Source organism: Podospora bellae-mahoneyi, assembly GCF_035222275.1.
Source record: "Podospora bellae-mahoneyi strain CBS 112042 chromosome 1 map unlocalized CBS112042p_1, whole genome shotgun sequence".
In the NCBI taxonomy this organism is placed as follows: Eukaryota; Fungi; Ascomycota; class Sordariomycetes; order Sordariales; family Podosporaceae; genus Podospora; species Podospora bellae-mahoneyi.
This window is the reverse complement of record NW_026946359.1, coordinates 5,994,451-6,011,288: the sequence shown is the minus strand read 5'-3', so window position 1 is coordinate 6,011,288 and position 16,838 is coordinate 5,994,451. Positions and strand designations below refer to the sequence as shown.

Below are 16,838 nucleotides of genomic sequence, written 5' to 3'. Positions count from 1 at the left end.
TGCGAAAAGGTTGACCGAGCCCTTCCCACCCCAGGCCTGGCAAATCACTGGGCCGTGAACGAAGAGAACATGGTTTTCTGCACTTACTCGATGGTCTTATTAATAACGTCGGCAATAAGGGTTGCTCTCACAGAATAAGAAAAGAGGCCATATATCGCAAACACGAAGGGATCGTATACTCGATGCAGAGCTCCCACACCCAGTCTTCCGCATGAATGCTTAAAACCGAATCCGATCAGGTGACGACACAATGTATCATCAAACGCAAGATGTGTTGTCTCTTCTGGCTGGATGTGGTGTGGGAGCCTTCTCTTGCTTGTTCTTGTTGAAGACTTGAGGAGAGCCTGCAGCTGCGCCACTTTCTCGCAGCTCTCTCTCGCCTGCTGGCGGATCTTTCTCTTGCGCGTCACGGAAGTGAGCAGACACGCTGGCTTGGCGTGGGCAAAAGAGGCGGTGCATGCGACCAGACACAGCCTCTCACAACAGAGAGGAGATGAGTCGGTTGGACAAGAATGGCTCACAAAGTTGTGTGCTGACTGGTTAGAAATCACCCGTAACGGGCGATTTTCCCTCGTGTTTCAGGAATTTCACTGGGCTTCTTCGTTTCTGAGGGACGAATCGCGGAACTTCTTGGTGAACATGAACAACAAATCACGCGAAAGCTGTCACTCCCCTCCCATCTTCTTCGGTCATGTCCACCTCCCCTCCATCTATCCCGTGCCCCCAACCACCTACCACTGTTCCGGGATAGGAAGGCGCTCTCGCTCGCTTCTATCCAGCTGTACCGTGTTTCAAGAAAAAAGGAATGATGAAAGACCAGCATCATGGAAGTTCCAATCTGTAGGTCTGTCAGCATTCTCCCAAAAGTTCCTTTTCCATTTGGCGGTTGGGTGAATTTTCTCACTCTTTCTCCGAGCCCTATCGGTTTCATCCTACAGTACCAGTCACACACTCACACCAGCGGGTCATAAGTTCATAGAAGAGTTCTTGGAAGACGACCACGCCACAACCCCCCGGTCAAATTTTGTAAATGTGTAATGTCGCGCTTGACCAGATTCACAACCCCCGTGGGCTAGCCTGTTTCTCATCTCCCACAGGGCGCGTAGAAATTACCACCATGATGATGATATCGCTTCTTCTTCTCTGCCGCGATAACTCGAAACACACAGACGCTGTGATGCTGGTAATGCAATTTCGCTCTTCACCTCTTGATAATGTTTTCGGCTTGCACCCCTTCAATCTGATACCGCGCCTTGGGCTTGATATGGGTCGGGTCGTGTGGCGTATCGCGACGAGAAGTTCCTTGAGCGCAACGGAATGAGGGACCTTTGAGAACACGCTCGACTGATGGACGGACCTTCAAGGTCGGGAGCAGGTTGCACAAAGGCAGCGGGGTGATTACCCCGGATTTCTTACACCCCTCGGAATTACTTTCATGTCTCGCTTGCTACGTAGGCTTTAATACTTTGCTTCTTCTCAACTTCTGAAACAATACCGGAACTCTACCCGATGGGGATGATGGTGATGCTGATGGAGGGTGGGTAACATCTTCGGAGGGCTGCGGTTTTTGTATGTGTGTGTGTGTGTGTGTGTGTGTGTGTGTTGCGTGATATCTGATTACTTCTTTTCTTATCTTGCTCTTTTTTGGCATACCACAACATATAGAATGTGGCTTGGTGGAGTCTGTATGTAATGTATGTACGACGCCGGAGCTGAGGACGAAGAGCTCAGAGGCTGACATAGCATGGCATCACTTGACCCTATCTGTGCAGCTGTTGCCATGGGTTTGTGTTGGCCGGCTTGTCGGTATGGCTCCGGTTCTATCCATTTCTGCCTGTCCATCAGTCCACCCGTGACTCTAGGTCTTGGGCTTCACAAGAACCTTACATCACGAATGTTGATAACCCAACGTCAAGCCTCACTCTCATCGTCAAAAGGAAAGACTTTCCACATCCAGTAATAAGCTCCCTCCATTATGGTTCCCCGCAACGGGGGGCGTCCGAAAAGCTGCTGCTTTCCGTGTAGCGAATAGAAAGTGTAGAGGATGATCGTTGGGCTCTCATTCGACAGTGAGAGCGGGGAGATATCTTGGTTTCCACGTTTTAAGGTGCCTTTTGTAACCGTAAACACGGGGAGGTACTCCGGGGGATTGGCAATGTCAGATGTTTGTTATTTGAAGAGGGGGTACTGGGGAGATTATTGGTTGGAGTGTCAGAGTGGGTTATCAGATTGGTCCTGGCACCTCCTGACAATATCGACAGTTTGGGATTGTTTACGTCCTTGACGACGAAAAGACAAGGAAACGGGGAGGTTGGGGTCAAACATGGGAGGTATTGTAAAGGGCCAGATCTATCCTCCTACATCTTCCCGTTAGAGCTTACCTGGAAGCCTTATGGTGTTGTTGGCTTGTCGTATTGGTTGGACAGAATGAGTCCAGCAGGGCCAGCCATTGATGAGCTGTGGAAATCCATTTTGTTCCAGAACATGACTATCGTTCTTGGGCTCAGATGAGGCTGAAGGGAATTCTTGCGCGGTCCATTCCATGTTCACAACTGTGAAGGGCAATGAAGGTTGACGGTGGCAACGACGATGTCGGCTTCATTTCGGGCTGATGATGAGATGATCCTGCTTGGCTTGTTCTTACCTGGTGTACTACTTCCGCCCGGTTCAGTCACCAAACTGCTACGGCATCACCGGGTGATATGCTCGTTCTACCTCCACTGTGACTTGAGCGTAGCTTGTGATGACCTGATGTCATGGGATGGAGAGATGATCGAGGCCCGGCGGCTGAGCTGCCACCGAGTCTAACATTGCACCGTGCTGTCTCCTCCGCATGACGAGGCGGAGACGGCAGAGCAAGATGAACAGCTGGAATTGCAAGCCCCAAGTGGCAAGTCTGCTTCTGGCTTCGCGACCATAATGACACAAATGGATAGGTCCTGATTGTGAGCCCCTGTTGTGGAATCGTCATTCAACGGATGTTCACCCTCCATGACATGGATGCCAACTACCTGAGTTGCTGTCCACGCAATGCCCTGTTGTGGTATTGGAGAGTTTTACCAGGCTATGAGCTTTGGTGTTGATGTGGTTTGACTGCCGATCAGAGCTCTGTGACGATTGGGCATCACTGCCTTGCTGCCCAATCAACTCACACAGCGGAAATGCATTGAGAACACAAGATGGGGCATGATAGGGTCTGTTCAAACGCCACTTCGAACTGGTTTTGTCGAAGGTAAGGTTGGCAAGCATCCTTCAAGGTCGACTGAGTGGTCCCTCAAAAGATGAGTAGGAAGGGGGTGGTCGGTGGGCTTTGTCAGCGAATAGCTGCCATCACGTTATGATATACTGGGCAATGAGAGGAGGTAGAATTGCTAGACACACGAAGCTCACTCAGAATCATGTAATCATCCATAGCTCCCGTCTCTACGCATGGAGATACGGTTCTGTGGGCACGTAGCTCCTGCTTGGTAAGGGAAAGGGCTCGGGTCGGTGCTGTGCTTGATCTGGAAGGTAGAGCAAAAGAAAATCCTCCACTGCAAGAGTCAGGGCCTTCCAATGTTATTGATGAATGAGCGACCTGTCAAAGTGCAAGCTCGAGGCTTTATCAACACCTTTTGAAAACTTGACTGAGGAAGGCGCTCCTCTCTCGTGCCTGGCCTTCTTTGCCTGGATTCCTCCCAAACTCAATGAGAGCAGGAACCGCTTACTATATTCACGCTCAATTTGTTTACTTGTCTTCTGGTCGGCTTGTTGGCAGTTATCGAAACTTCTCGGCCAGGAGTTGACAAACCAGCCGCTGCTGCAAACAGGCATGTACGCTCAAGTCCACAATATTGCGCCTCCTGGGAAGCCATTTCTAACTTCAAGAGATACTGCTCGAGCAACCGAGCTGCCGCCTTCAAGTTCTCCTCGATGCCAGCCCGTACCACGACATCGACTTAACCGATCTGTTCCTACAAACTCCTTGTTCCTCGCGGTGACCCAGCCGATAATATTGGATGTCACAACACCGGCCAAGTCCGACACTACCTTGCGCCCCTTTGTCTTTCAGACAACAGGTCTGACCCTCGCCGAGGGTGTCGCACAACCACCAGTGCTCCTCCTGAGTCAAGAATGGAATCAAGCAGGCATACACACAACTAGCAGGGACCAATCCTGCCCGGGACGACCGGGGTCTGAAGTGATACTGCGCCTTGTGCATGAACTACTGCCAGGTTACCTTATGGCAAGGCCTCTGAAGGCATATGTCAAAGGCACAGGACAAGCGGTCAGGGTCATTGTGATGCTGGGCTGCATCATGTTGGGAACACCTCCGCTCAGAACAGTCATGAGCACCCATCACCATGGGTCAAATGTGAGGTTAAACCGCAGAGTTCTCGGCCGATGAGCGGACGGTGTCGCTCACCTACATAGCAAAGGGTATCAGGTGGGCCTGGCCATTCTGATGGTCCCCTTCGAGAGGAAAGTGAGGTTACAGATCCTTCGGAGGCGTTCGTAACGCCAGCAGGATCCAGCAACATACAGGCTTGCACAGAGAAGGAGCGAGCGCACATAAGTGGCGTGTGTCGAGCATAGTCGTTGGCCGAAGCCATGAATGTTAGGAAACCATATTGTTCACAAGCGAAGAGGATCGCAACCCTAGTCTAAATTGTAACCGAGTCTCGATAACAGGTGTTTCTGTTCAAGGAGAGTGGTGTATCTTGCGTAGCTGACTCTTGTTTCAAGAGCGTCAACTACTTGACGGGGTATATCAAACACTTGGTGTGAGTCCCTGCTTTTTCCTGCTCACACTCAACTCAATGTTCGAAGGTCACATCAGCAAAGACGGATGGAAACGCACCGAGCGTCATGACACAGGCCTACAATGGAGACCTTCTCGGAGAAAAATACCGGCACCATCGGTATCACCGGCATGGCGTAACCACCTGGTCAGCGATGTCGAACAGGGTGGTTCACGCGGCTACCCGCATCCTCCTTGAACTTGGAAAGCTGTTGGAAAGTCAATAGCGGCTACGCTTTCGATCAAACAGGGAAACCAACAGTGTCCATTACATCCTGCCAACCGATTCTAGTTCAAGTTCTGTGTTTGGACTCGCCATGCCCACCATCTTCTCAGTCCATGAGCGGGAGTAATGGTGTGCCCGAAGCATACCCTCAAGAAAAAAGAAGGACGACGAGAGCCGCTGGCACCAGAAACCGCTTCAAGGATCCAAAGGTTGTCCAGACCCTCCATGAGGCCCAGTTACCAAAGGGTTGCCGGAGGAGCAGGCGCGCGCTCTGTCGAGGTTATATTCGCAGGGACAAGGTAGCACCAAGACCTTTGACTGCTGATCCAATAGCTTCACTAGAGTCAACGGCGAAGGATACGTACCAGCTCGCAGTCTCTGATACACCAACCAACAGACATATTCTAGACAGCTTCTGCGACTGTAAGCGCGTTTACAGCCGCGCGCCGCCGGTTGGCCTGGAGAAAGGCAGGTCCACAAGGTGGTCAGAGAAGGATTAAGCGCGGCTTCTATATCGAAATCTCAGAAGAGCCGCCAGTTGGCCATCGGGAAATGGTGAATCATGACGGGAAACCTCGTGGCGCGCGCTCCATCGAGCATACAGGACGTAGCATTCTCAGATGGGGGACGTAGTCTCTACTAGGCGGCTATTGGAAAACAAAGGCTGATTCGCGCATACATATACGGATTTGGCTCCCGCTACATCCAAAGATGAGTCCTTGTGCTCCTGTCCAACATACTTAGCATATGCCTCCGTACCCTTCACAAACTAACGATACCACCTTTGGAGCATCGATACATCAGACCTTGGCGCCATCAGGACCATATTCAACCCCTCACAGTAGATCTGCTGATCTGGCGCTTCACTCTATCGAATAGTTGTCGTAATCGGTCCGGTACTACTTAGAGGAAGAGGCTCACGATAACTGTCGTGGGGATACCCATTGCCGTTGCTGTGGTTGACGTCGTTCTGGTAAGCGGCAAGTCCTGACCAATCACAAACGTCTGGGCTAAGAATACAACTTTAGCGCCCATCCCTGCTGCAGGTTCCACTTGTTTTGACCAATCACACGCGGTCTTTCGAACCTCCAGGCGGTTGAGTCCCGACGCCATCACGATCTTCTTCTGGTGCTTCTTCTTTTCCCTCCGCAGACGCCCACCTGCCAAGTGGATTTTGGGGGCTCGGGCTGGTCAGACGAGCTGTTTCTGTGAGTTTTACCCAGCTGTTGCTTCCAGTGCCCGTAAAGCAACAAATTAGCCCCCCAAAAGGAGTAACCGCTGATTGCCTTTGGCCCCCTTCAAGTAGATAGTTTTCGACCCAAAGACGCATCACATATTGCCCTCTCCTGTTTTCAGTTTCAGTTCGTGTCTGCCTACCTTTCAGCCGCACTCAGAAGGTAAGCAGAGTTTTCCTTCCTAGATCTCTCTTTCTCTCTCTCTCTTTCTATCGTCGAGGCGCGGACGAGAAACACAGCACAAAGAGGGCACACGGACATTCACCTGCAACCCTGTCACACCAAAGCATATCCCACATTTCAGCACATCACTGCCGCCCCGGCCCCTGTCCAACTCGTCGCTTCTCGCTTGTCAAGGGAAGCCCCACTCTGACCGGCCCCTAATTTGGCGCTGCTTTAAGCAACTATCACATTGGGCTGGTCCAACAGCAGTGCTTGTTCGCTCACCTCACCTTTTTTTCCCATTCTCTGAGCTTTTGCCTTCTGTCCTGGTGCTTTACACCACGATTCTGCCGGAAGGATACACAAAACAACAACTTCCCGGATCATCACTGGCTAACACGTTGTGTCTTGTTTGTTATTCAGACCAATCCAATCAACCCTACTCTCAACACGCACCCCACCAGGCCTCATCGCGGGCCGGCCTACCTGAACAAACGAATAACAGTGGCTCTTGCTTAGCTCCCGCCGACCTGTGAGTCGGGAAGCCCAAAAGACAGCCCTCCAAGTCCCCAGACCACTGCTCTGGGCTTCAAAGATACAGGGGTACAACTCCTAAACACCTGCGCGGGGGGAGCTGCTCTTAGCGCCTGCTGTTTCGAGGGCGGACCCTCGTCCGTTTGTACCTCCCCCGGCTCGCCTCACCGTCTTCATATACTTGGGTATTTGCCTGCCCACCCTCCTGCACCCTTTCTGCATCTCCGATTTCCCTTCACCATTGCCGGAGTTCTCTCTCACCTTTGGTCCTCGAGGTGAGTTGACGGGTCGCCAAACACACGACATCCTACCCGGAGCCAGATCATCTACCATCGCCATCATGTCGTCCAAACCCACCCTCACGATATCGACGCCCAAGACGGCAAACTTCCCACACATCCCGCCTCCGCCTCATGAGCTTCGGTCTGCCACCTCTCTTCCCTCAGCTACTCCTCTGTCGGCCGTCTCCAGGACATCGGCTTTCCGGGACCCAATTCCTTCCTCTGCGCTCCCATCGGCCGGTTTGCCTTCCGCCGGACCCTTTAGCGCTCTTTTTTCTGCTGGTCCGTATAGCGCTGCTCCGTTTAGCGCCACCATCAAGCTTGAGCATGACCTCCAAAAGACGCCCATCACACCTCCGGTAGCATATACCGACTTTCTCAGAGGAATGGCCATGGTCTCACCAGCTCTCGCCTCACCACCACAGACAGGAAAGTCCGCTCTGAACCGAACCAGCACTGTCAGCACCGCCAGCAGCAATCTCAGCACCAGCAGCACGAGCAGCAGCGAAACAGCCGATTCTGATGACTCAGAGAAGGACAAGGGCGAACAGATCGACAGTGGCCCATCAACAGCACGCTCAGATCTCAGCTGCGGGTGTGACGAGGGAGTCAAGGTGAAAGAGGAGGAGGTGGAAAAGACAAAAACTCCCAGACCTGCTCCCATCGATATCAAGCTGTCCAACGCCCCACGAGGTTCTTCGAACTGCCCGCTTTCTGCTCCCGCCGCTGGGGCGAACGCAACAGTATTCCCAAGCATGAAGCTCCCTGCTTCTCCGGCCATTTCCACCGCAGGCCTTTACTCGCCAAGATCACCACTGAGCACTGCCTCAGTCAGGTCACCAGCGTTTGACTGGGAGGCGGCACTCAAGTCTCGACGGTTGGCACTATCTCCTAGCTTGAAGCGCCCCGCAGAACCAGAAACGCCCACCACCGCCGCTAGCGCACCTGCTGGTGGTGCCGCGAGTACGAGCAGCCCACATAAACACGCAAAGAAGGATTCGAGATCGAGCGTACGACATATTCGTGAGGTCGTGACAAGGACAGTGACATACACACCAAGAATGGCGCCAGCGCCAAAAGGCAAGAGGAGAAAGATCGACCCAGAAGCCAGCACCACCGCCGCCAAGTCATGAAGTCCCAAGAGCGAAACTTTATGGAAACCAACCACATGATGTTACCGCCACAAGGAACCGGGACCATGTTAGAATAATACCACGGATGCTGCGCACAAGCCAGCCATTAGCACCACCGCCGCCATCTCTTTTGTTTTACACAACTACCACACACCACAACATAACAGCGCTTTACGGAGGCTTCATCATCTCACGAATGGACGAACACAGCTAACAAAAACTTCCTTTTTTTCTTTCTTTTACTGGCGTCAAGGATGACAACACACTATTGGTACTACTATCTAGTCGGAGTTACTGGACAGGACAAGACTTCTTTATGATGGAAAGGGGTCACCAGGCGCAAAGAAAGGGACGCGGGGGGGCGGACAATCTGGCGTTGCAGGGCGGCGTCATTTTTTTTTATCGATACCAATACCTGTTGGGAGAAGGAGGAAGATATATGGATTGGAGGGGTAGGAATTTTCCGGGCTTGTGCTTTGGACTGGACTGGATGGATGTAGCTTAGGCTTTAGGTCTAGCTTTTCTCGAGTATGACACACGGGTTGTCAGAAAGAGAATTGGGAATGAAATTGAGATTCCTAGTAAATACTTTGTACCTGCTGTTTCCATTTTCTTTCTTTTTTTTTTCTTTTTTTTTTTTTTTCTTTTTTTTTTTTTTCTTTCTTTCGTGTGAGAAGTGTGTTATCGATCATGGGCGGGCGTCGACAGCACTGCCTGTAGCAAAAACTGTTTGGTCCATTTCTCCATCCGCCCCTTTTTCACAAATTGATTTTTCCTAGGAGCTTCGATACAAACAAACCCTAAAATTACACTGATTCCAGATTTTTTATGCTGGTCCCTGGCGGTGCTGGTGGTGATGATCTCCAGGGCCGGCCAGATCCCACGACCAGGTGTGTATTGCGCACATGTGCATCATCTACCTACCTTTAACCTTGCGGGATCTAATCTCTCTACTAATGTCTAGGCGAAAATCTTGAACTTTCTTTGACATGCAATGCCCAGATCTCAACATGTTGGTTTGCTTGCTTGTCGAGGAGGAGGCAGACAAACAAAAGTGACAGGCAGGTGACAAGCTGGATGCTACGTATGGTGTTATTAAGTGGTTGGTGTCATTTTGGAGCTTTGAGGTTTGATGAGGGGCAGCAGCAAGCAAGGCGGTTATAGTACGCAAGGTGTAGTCTCTGCTTTTGATCATCTTCATTCAAGAGTCCTTCTCCTTCGTCAAACACAAAACTATTCTTAGGACTTTTATGATCTTCTCTTGAAGGTGATGAGAACAAAACTGCGGTACCAAGTTGCTCGGCAGCGAGCATCCCAAGCTGCCTCCTCCCTCCCCCCCCCAACCCAAATTCTTAAAGCAGCAACACCCCAACCTACCCCAGAACAACCTAGCCTTGCCCCCCTAGCGCAAAATCCCCATAAAAATCCGCCCGCATGGTCATGCCCCACGGGCCGCCGTGACTGGTCCGCTCCCCAGTAGCAACCAGGGTAGCTAAGCGCTCAACTCAACAGTCAGAGTGGGGCAGCATCTTTGCCCTCCTCTCTTTCTCTCTCTCTCCAAAATTTGTTCCTCTTTCCGTGTGTGTCGTCACTGCATTTGCAGCTTATCCCCCCTGGCGCGGACGCCGTGATTGGCTGGATTTGGGGGGGAGTTAAGCGCCCGGCGGGACTGCGTCCGGACCGCATCTTTGAAGCTGGCTGTTTGAGATGGACTTTTTTTCTTTTCGCTAGGATGAAAGGGCTGGATCGCTGATGATCATCGGGATAGGGGGTTATCAAGAATGATTAGATTCTAGGTGTTCGTTTGCTGCTATTAGCTTCCTGTTCGCTGTCCCGGTGATCTGGCTCATATCGAGATACCACAGAGCTTGCTGTTGCGTAGTAAGCACCCTCCTCCCCGAAGCCCTGCTCCGTAGGTAGGCATCTTCTTCCTCCTGCAAGAGAGCGGTTGACGGCATCTCTTGCATCGGAATTCGGCTGAGGAAGCTAGCCCAGAGACAGACAATCTCCCGCAACGGCTCTGATTTTGGAAAGGACACCACCTTGGAGAAAAGCCAGGGTGAGCAGATGCGGTCTCTCGGTGTGCGCAGCGCGCGTCAGCAAAGCACTCCGGAAATTCCCAGCTACCGCATCTCATTGGCCCTTCCCCCCAAATTGACCGTGCAGAAGATGATCTGGGGAGTCTGCCCTAGAGAGAGCCCACCCAAGCGAAAGAGATTAGATTGTATCTTTTTGCGTATTTTACCCAAGGACAAAGTCCAATCTCGAGAGAATGTGACGAAGCCGTAGCCGAGTGGCAGAGCAAGAGGGATAATTCGACTGAAACGGAACCCACAATCTGAAACTGAAACGAATCCGGGGGTCTCTCACGTCGAATCAATCCCCTGAATCCTGACGCCGACGGGATCTCTGCATCTGCATGTTTCGAAGGCGGGTAGAACGTTTTGAAACGAACCGTCGTGATGAACTTCCTATATTTGGGACTCTGTGATCTTGTGTTTCCTAGGCCTCCACGTGTGCTACCATGCATCCCAACTCTAACCCGGCGATGGTCTCTCCACCAGAGCCCTTGAAGCTGTGCCGCATGGAGTGCTTGAGGTTAGTAGCCATATGATATTGCTCGGTATCTCCGTGACGAACCCAGGACCAAGGAACGCATGTTGCTATTTCCATCTTGTCACACTTCGACGGAGGAGCATGATGTCCTCCAGTAGGGCCGAGAAACAATGTGATGTGATGTTTCCATCACAGCAATGTTCGCACCTCTCGTGCCACGGCATTGCACAGCGCAACCCTCACTCCTGCGCCTGTGAGTACGTGGATCCATAGTCGTTGTGTATCACTGAGGCGGTCGTTTGCACTCTTGACTTCGGCAAACATGACCTCTCCTTTTCGGTCAATGTTGTTGTTGATGATGCCATCTCGATTGGTTTGGGCTTCGTCTCCGGCTGTCCTCCATAGCACGAGATCTGGCACGCCGCCTCTGCGTGCCCTATAGTCTTCTGACATGACTTTGCATACGGCAGCAAGGGCAGTCCTGTTGAAACAGGAGACCAACTCTACCAAGTCCTCGATTCCAAAGTCCCAGTTCAAGCCTACCACGCAGGTTTGCCTCTCATGCTCCCGCTCGTAAACCTCCCGCAAAATCTTCTCGCCACCACCGTTGGCAATCTCGACAAGCCGATGGTTGATCTGACTGGCCCGGGCTGGGTAGAATGCATCCGTGTGGAGATCGAGGGGGCATGTTTGGAAAGCCGTCTGGAAAACATTGGGAACATAGACGAATAGGATGTCGAAGAACAAGTAAGCAAACAATGTTCGGATAATTCCACCTTCACTGTGGTAGCCTTTCCAGCCCTCGTGACGATAGTATGATAGGCACATCTCCTCAACACTGACATGAGCTGGTTCTCCATCCTCGTCAAGCTCGCCTAGTTCGTCGAGCCACGTCGTCTTGGTGCTCAGGCCGCGACCGTTCTTGCCCTTGGGATCCGGGTCATCTCGGACCAACTGGATGCCCTGAACGTTATGCTCTTCCGGTTCCCGTAGCTTTAAATGACCAAAGTCATGCTGCAGACGACGTGGCACCCGTAATCTCTTTTCAAGCTTGAGAAGGCGCTTTTGGAGGTCGTAGTGATAGATCAGGTGGCAGTCTCTATCCTGCAGTCCCGTCTCGCAGGTGATGAGGGCAATCTGTTGCCAGTGCTTCTTCTGAGTTTCGGGACTGGTTGACACAGGGTCTGGATCCACTTCCCACATGTACCGTTCCTCCAGTAAGGCCTTGCGTTGATACCACGATCCGCGGCGGGCTGGATGGAAGAGATGCTGACTGAGCAATTCGGTGAGAAGCGCGTGTTCTTCCCGATATCGGTGTAGACGGCCAAGGACGTAGGCAGCTTTGTGAGCGATCCGAGTGAAGGCGTGAGCTGCGTTGAACCGACGAAGGTAACTCCCTTCGCCAAACTCGTATACATGATTTTCGCGGTGCTCTTCCTGCCTGAGAAGTTCTCTCCATCGTTCAGCTATGCCCTCAAAGATCTCGAGGACCTTTAGGAACCCTGCTTCACCTGGTGGGCCATTGAACTCGAGAACCTTGTCCACCTCGAAGTCTTTGCGCATCGAGAGCTCGAACTCCAGGAGGCTCTGGCGGGAGTCAAATATGTTGGAGGATCTGCAGACGACATAGTCTGGGTAGTTCCTTCGTGCAATCTTAGCCAGGATGATCGCCGTCAGTGAGTTCTCGGTCCATTCGGTTGACCGGTAGAAGACCAGATGAACACGCTCGAAGAGTTTGAAGATGGGCTCGGAGAGCCTGATGAGTGGCCCTGTGGTAGCAAGTATCTTCCTGAGAAAATGAGAATCCCTGTTTACTTCCATTTTTTCTTGATTGTCTTCTGGCTCCTGGTCTCGCGAGGCTATCGATTCATTAGTATTTTGCCGACTTAGACCCAAGGACAGCAAGCCGGCCTGTCGAGCACTTGTGAGACAGAGCGCCTTGACTAGATCGGCTTTGTTCTTCCCCTTAACCTTGGCATCCTTTGCAAGTGCCTTGAGTTCGTCAAGACTCAACAACGGAGTGGCGTCTGCCATAGTTTTGATGTATTCTTGAGAGTCATCCGCAAAGGTAAAAGTGTCGCCCAATGACCACACTTCGAGACCCTCAGATCGTGTCTCTTCTGGAGAATTACTGCTGTCACCTGGCAACTCCCGGGGCTCCAAAAGGTCCTCAATAGCAAGATCAACATCGGTGATATCGTTGCTGTAAGAAGACTGCAGCCGTTCCACGCGATGCCAAGAGGCAGTCTTGCGCAGAAAGAGACGTACATACCTATACCTTGTCAGAAAGTGGTATGGATGATGGATTGAAATTGCACGCACAGATACTGAGTCTCGTAGCTCAAGCCTCGCCATTGCTCAAAGACATGCTTCTCTTTGATATCAAACAAAGGCGATTCATCCTCCAAGACGGTCTCCAATGCAAGGTTGAAGGCATCGACATAGATAGAGCTCTTTCCTGGGACCCATTGCCGCTTTTCGAACCTGGTAGTGGTATTGTCTTCATCGATCTGTGGTTGAGAGGAGCGCATGGCCTCATACTGCTCTATCGCTTCTTTATCTATCGGGACAGCCGGCAAAGAGCTCTCAATTGCTGTCTGGCGTGGTGGCATTTTGGGGGCTTCATCCTCGCTGTCCCTGATACTCTTGGTCAAGGTTGGCAAGTCAAATTCATCGTCTTCATCACCGCTCTCCTTCAGCTCGGCAACCCTTCTCCGTTTCGTTGGAGTAGTCCGTTGCGCAGCTCCCTCAGGCCTCTTGTTGGACTTCCCGGATCCAGTGGCAAGCGGTGACCGGCTCGTGCTAGACTTGGATCGCTGCACAAAACGATCCATTGCGTATAAGAGAAGAAACAGAACCAAGGCTCTGTGGTATCATGGTGGATAAAAAGAGAAAGAAGGTTGCATGTCCTCACTCCAACTGTGCATTTTCGGTAGCCATTCCACCAAAAAATTGCAAACCAGGCAGAAGGACGAAAGCGCGACCCCCCCTGTCCAAATCATTGAGCCAAAAAGCCAAGCTAACACCAAATCCCGTGACTGCGTGTCAACAAAGGTGGGGGCAATTTGCGCAAAGCACGAACCGAAGCTGGAGCTTCCAGACTGAGAGCTCCTCCACCAAAATCGCAAGTCGCAATCGCATCGTGACAAGCTACCTTGTCGCCGAGACTTGTCACCGCCAACCCTCCCTCTGTTTGTTCAAGACCTACATACACCCGCCCCACAAATCTCAACAATGGCAGATCAACAACAACCTCCTCTCCCAGAAGCCACAAATGGCCTTGTCAACCCATCAATCGACACCCCCATGACCGATGCGCCATCAGCCCCAGTACATCTCCCTTCCCACCCCCTTACAGCGACAAATCTCTAACAATGCCTCCCCCTCGCAAGCAGCAGCAGCAGCAACAGCAACAACAACAACCCCCTCCGCTTCCCCACAGCAGCACCCCAACACCCCGAACAACCACCCCAATCCCTCTCCCCCACATCCCAGGCTTCACCGCGCCAGCAACAGCCTTTAACTCGCGCGCAACCTCCGTTCACCCACCAGAACAACAAGCTACTGTCCCCCCTCCAACCAACACCACCGCTCAAACAACTACCATCCCGATGCCCTCTGAACCCCCTCTCCACGGCGCACCAGTTAGGCAGTACATCAACTCCAAGATCACGGGTGTTTTGCTGGAGGGTATGAAGCTCGTTGCCAGGGAGCAGTAAGTCCTCTTGTCCCACTGAGTGTATCGCAGGCGAGAAGGGCGAAGTGACTGATAGTACAATGACAGACCAAAAGACCCATTGAGAGTCCTGGGGGAGTATCTCCTCCAGAGAAGCAACGAGATTGAGCAGCAGGGAGGGCAAAAGGGGGAGTAGAATTTCTTCGCGATGTCACCGACCGCGCTGTAAGAAATGTGAAATAAGAGGCGACTGCGGGAAATGGACAAGGTTCAACTTCATGAAGAGGAAAAGGCGGCTATGGACGGGAAATATGGCGTTCGGGCGAATGGTCATTGCAATTTCGAATATAGGAGACACCGAATTGGCATTTGGACTGCAGCAATGAAAAGCAAAGCATTGCGACGTGTTATCATCAAGGTTGACTTCGGCATGGCACATGCAATTCAGACACCACACTTGACATGATATGAACTTGGATACCCTCCTGTGCAATTCGCAGTTTGTATAAAAAGATCTAGCCGTGAAATGCAAGTTTCCTTTCCATTCCCCGTGACTCCCCGACTCCGTATGGCCGTGTGATTTACCAAACCTGCAAAAGATACACAAGGGGTATTTGTTATTTTCCCAACCAAGAGATCCATATCACCACCCAATACCACCTCACCGAGAGGTTCAACTCTCCTCGGCTCGGCCGTAATCACCGTCTCATCGCTTAACCGACGAGGGTGCTGGCAGTAGAGGACTCGTACTTCCAGGTGGGGGGGAGGACACCGACGGTCTTGTAGTAACGGGCCAAACGGTGAATACGGGACTCGATGAGAATAAGGCGGAACTTGCCGTCCTTGTCCTTGCGGTTGCGCTCAAGGTGCTTGCGGACAGCGACAGCCTTCTTGATCAGGGACTGAGGGGGAGAGTCAGCAAAATCTATACATATTAGGGATTTGGGGGGTTCTTACGAAGAGATCCTCAGGAAGAGCGGGGGCAAGGCCTGCAATTCCATCACTCTGTCAGCACATGACCAAACAGAGGCATAGTATATTTCCATCTCTTGTAGTCTTTTATCCACCTGGCGTCAACCGAGGCCGCTGCTCGTCTCGATCGAACGGACGGGGAAGCCGAGGACGACGTCTCGAGCAGACCGGTGTCTCGTTGCGCTTCTGTCTAGAGGTATTCCTGGGAGGGGTGAGTGCTGTTCACGACATACCGTGGCTCTTGAGGATACGGAGGATCTTGTTGCCTATGGTCTCAAAGTCAGCACCATATTCTACACTCGCTTCTCCAGTATTTCCCATCGTTCAAAAACATACCAGTAACGACCTTGGTCTGGGCAACGCCGTGGGAGTCACGGAGGATGACACCGATCTGGGAGGGGGTAGCACCCTTCTTGGCGAGCTTGCAAATCTGATCAACGACCTGCTCGGGGGTGGTCTTGAGCCAGGCGGGGGGGTTGCGGGAGTAGGGGATGGCGGAGGCAGAAATGCCCTTTCCCTTGGAGTGAAGACGACCCATTTTGGCTGGTGGTTTTTGAGGTGGTGATCGACTGTTGACGGATCGTTCGTTGGGCGGATTTGGCGCTGGCTGGTCGGTCTCGGAAATCAAGAAGAGGTTTCAACAGACGTTCGTGAAATTTACCCCAGGCTGAATGGATATTCCGGACTCTGTGGGCGGAAAAATCGGGACCGCCAAGCTTAGGGTCATACTGTGATTGGCCAGACAGCTGACGTTGGGTCACGTGAAGTGAATGTCCCACCGAACTCTTGGCGGAGCTTCAGAGCTGGTGGAGACTGGAGCTTCGATGTTTAAATCTGGAAATTTTTCGCAGCTCTTTCACTTCCTCTTGTTCTGCACCACACGACAACCACTGCGGCTGGGTCTTCTCGAGAAAGCATGCCTCGTTCCTCCCAACTGCGACGTGATACTTGCGGCAGAATGTACGGGGATAAGGCATGATTTTTTAAGTTCAACACAGGGACTGGTCCTGCATGGAATTCACAACAGCAGTTGACTCGACACACTTTTCATCATGGTACGTTTTATCACTGCGCAATCTGCACCTCCCCCGAGCCTTACATGATGATCAAACACATTACAATTATATTCTGGTACCTCTTATGCTAGAGTCCTTCGGGGCTCGATGATTTAACAGGACTTCTGATTTTGGCTCTCATCATATCATGTTCTTATCACCTGTCTCTGAACATGGCTAACATGACAATAGATCTTATATGACTCGGCCTTTGCGAAATAGATGATT

At 51.8% G+C, this 16,838-nt stretch overlaps 4 protein-coding genes across 4 annotated transcripts; 2 read left to right on the top strand and 2 right to left on the bottom strand.

Annotated features, from left to right (window-relative positions):
* Positions 1-7,277: 7,277 nt before the first annotated feature.
* QC761_117840 (uncharacterized protein) lies at positions 7,278-8,351 on the top strand (the record flags this gene model as incomplete). The annotated part of the gene is made up of 1 exon (XM_062875073.1): positions 7,278-8,351. One exon carries the CDS (start codon positions 7,278-7,280, stop codon positions 8,349-8,351), a length of 1,074 nt encoding a protein of 357 aa, XP_062738303.1.
* A 1,367-nt stretch (positions 8,352-9,718) lies between these two features.
* QC761_117830 (uncharacterized protein) lies at positions 9,719-14,222 on the bottom strand. Its single transcript, XM_062875072.1, has 2 exons — positions 13,230-14,222; positions 9,719-13,179 (listed from the first exon to the last, which is right to left on the bottom strand). Exons 1-2 carry the CDS (start codon positions 13,739-13,741, stop codon positions 11,097-11,099), a joined length of 2,595 nt encoding a protein of 864 aa, XP_062738302.1. The 5' UTR covers positions 13,742-14,222; the 3' UTR covers positions 9,719-11,096.
* Positions 13,993-15,282, top strand: SDC1 (COMPASS (complex proteins associated with Set1p) component). Its single transcript, XM_062875071.1, has 3 exons — positions 13,993-14,237; positions 14,288-14,622; positions 14,692-15,282. Exons 1-3 carry the CDS (start codon positions 14,142-14,144, stop codon positions 14,777-14,779), a joined length of 519 nt encoding a protein of 172 aa, XP_062738301.1. The 5' UTR covers positions 13,993-14,141; the 3' UTR covers positions 14,780-15,282.
* On the bottom strand, positions 15,064-16,312 carry RPS13 (ribosomal 40S subunit protein S13). The gene is made up of 4 exons (XM_062875070.1): positions 15,892-16,312; positions 15,789-15,821; positions 15,541-15,572; positions 15,064-15,485 (listed from the first exon to the last, which is right to left on the bottom strand). Exons 1-4 carry the CDS (start codon positions 16,091-16,093, stop codon positions 15,297-15,299), a joined length of 456 nt encoding a protein of 151 aa, XP_062738300.1. The 5' UTR covers positions 16,094-16,312; the 3' UTR covers positions 15,064-15,296.
* Between the last annotated feature and the right edge of the window lie 526 nt (positions 16,313-16,838).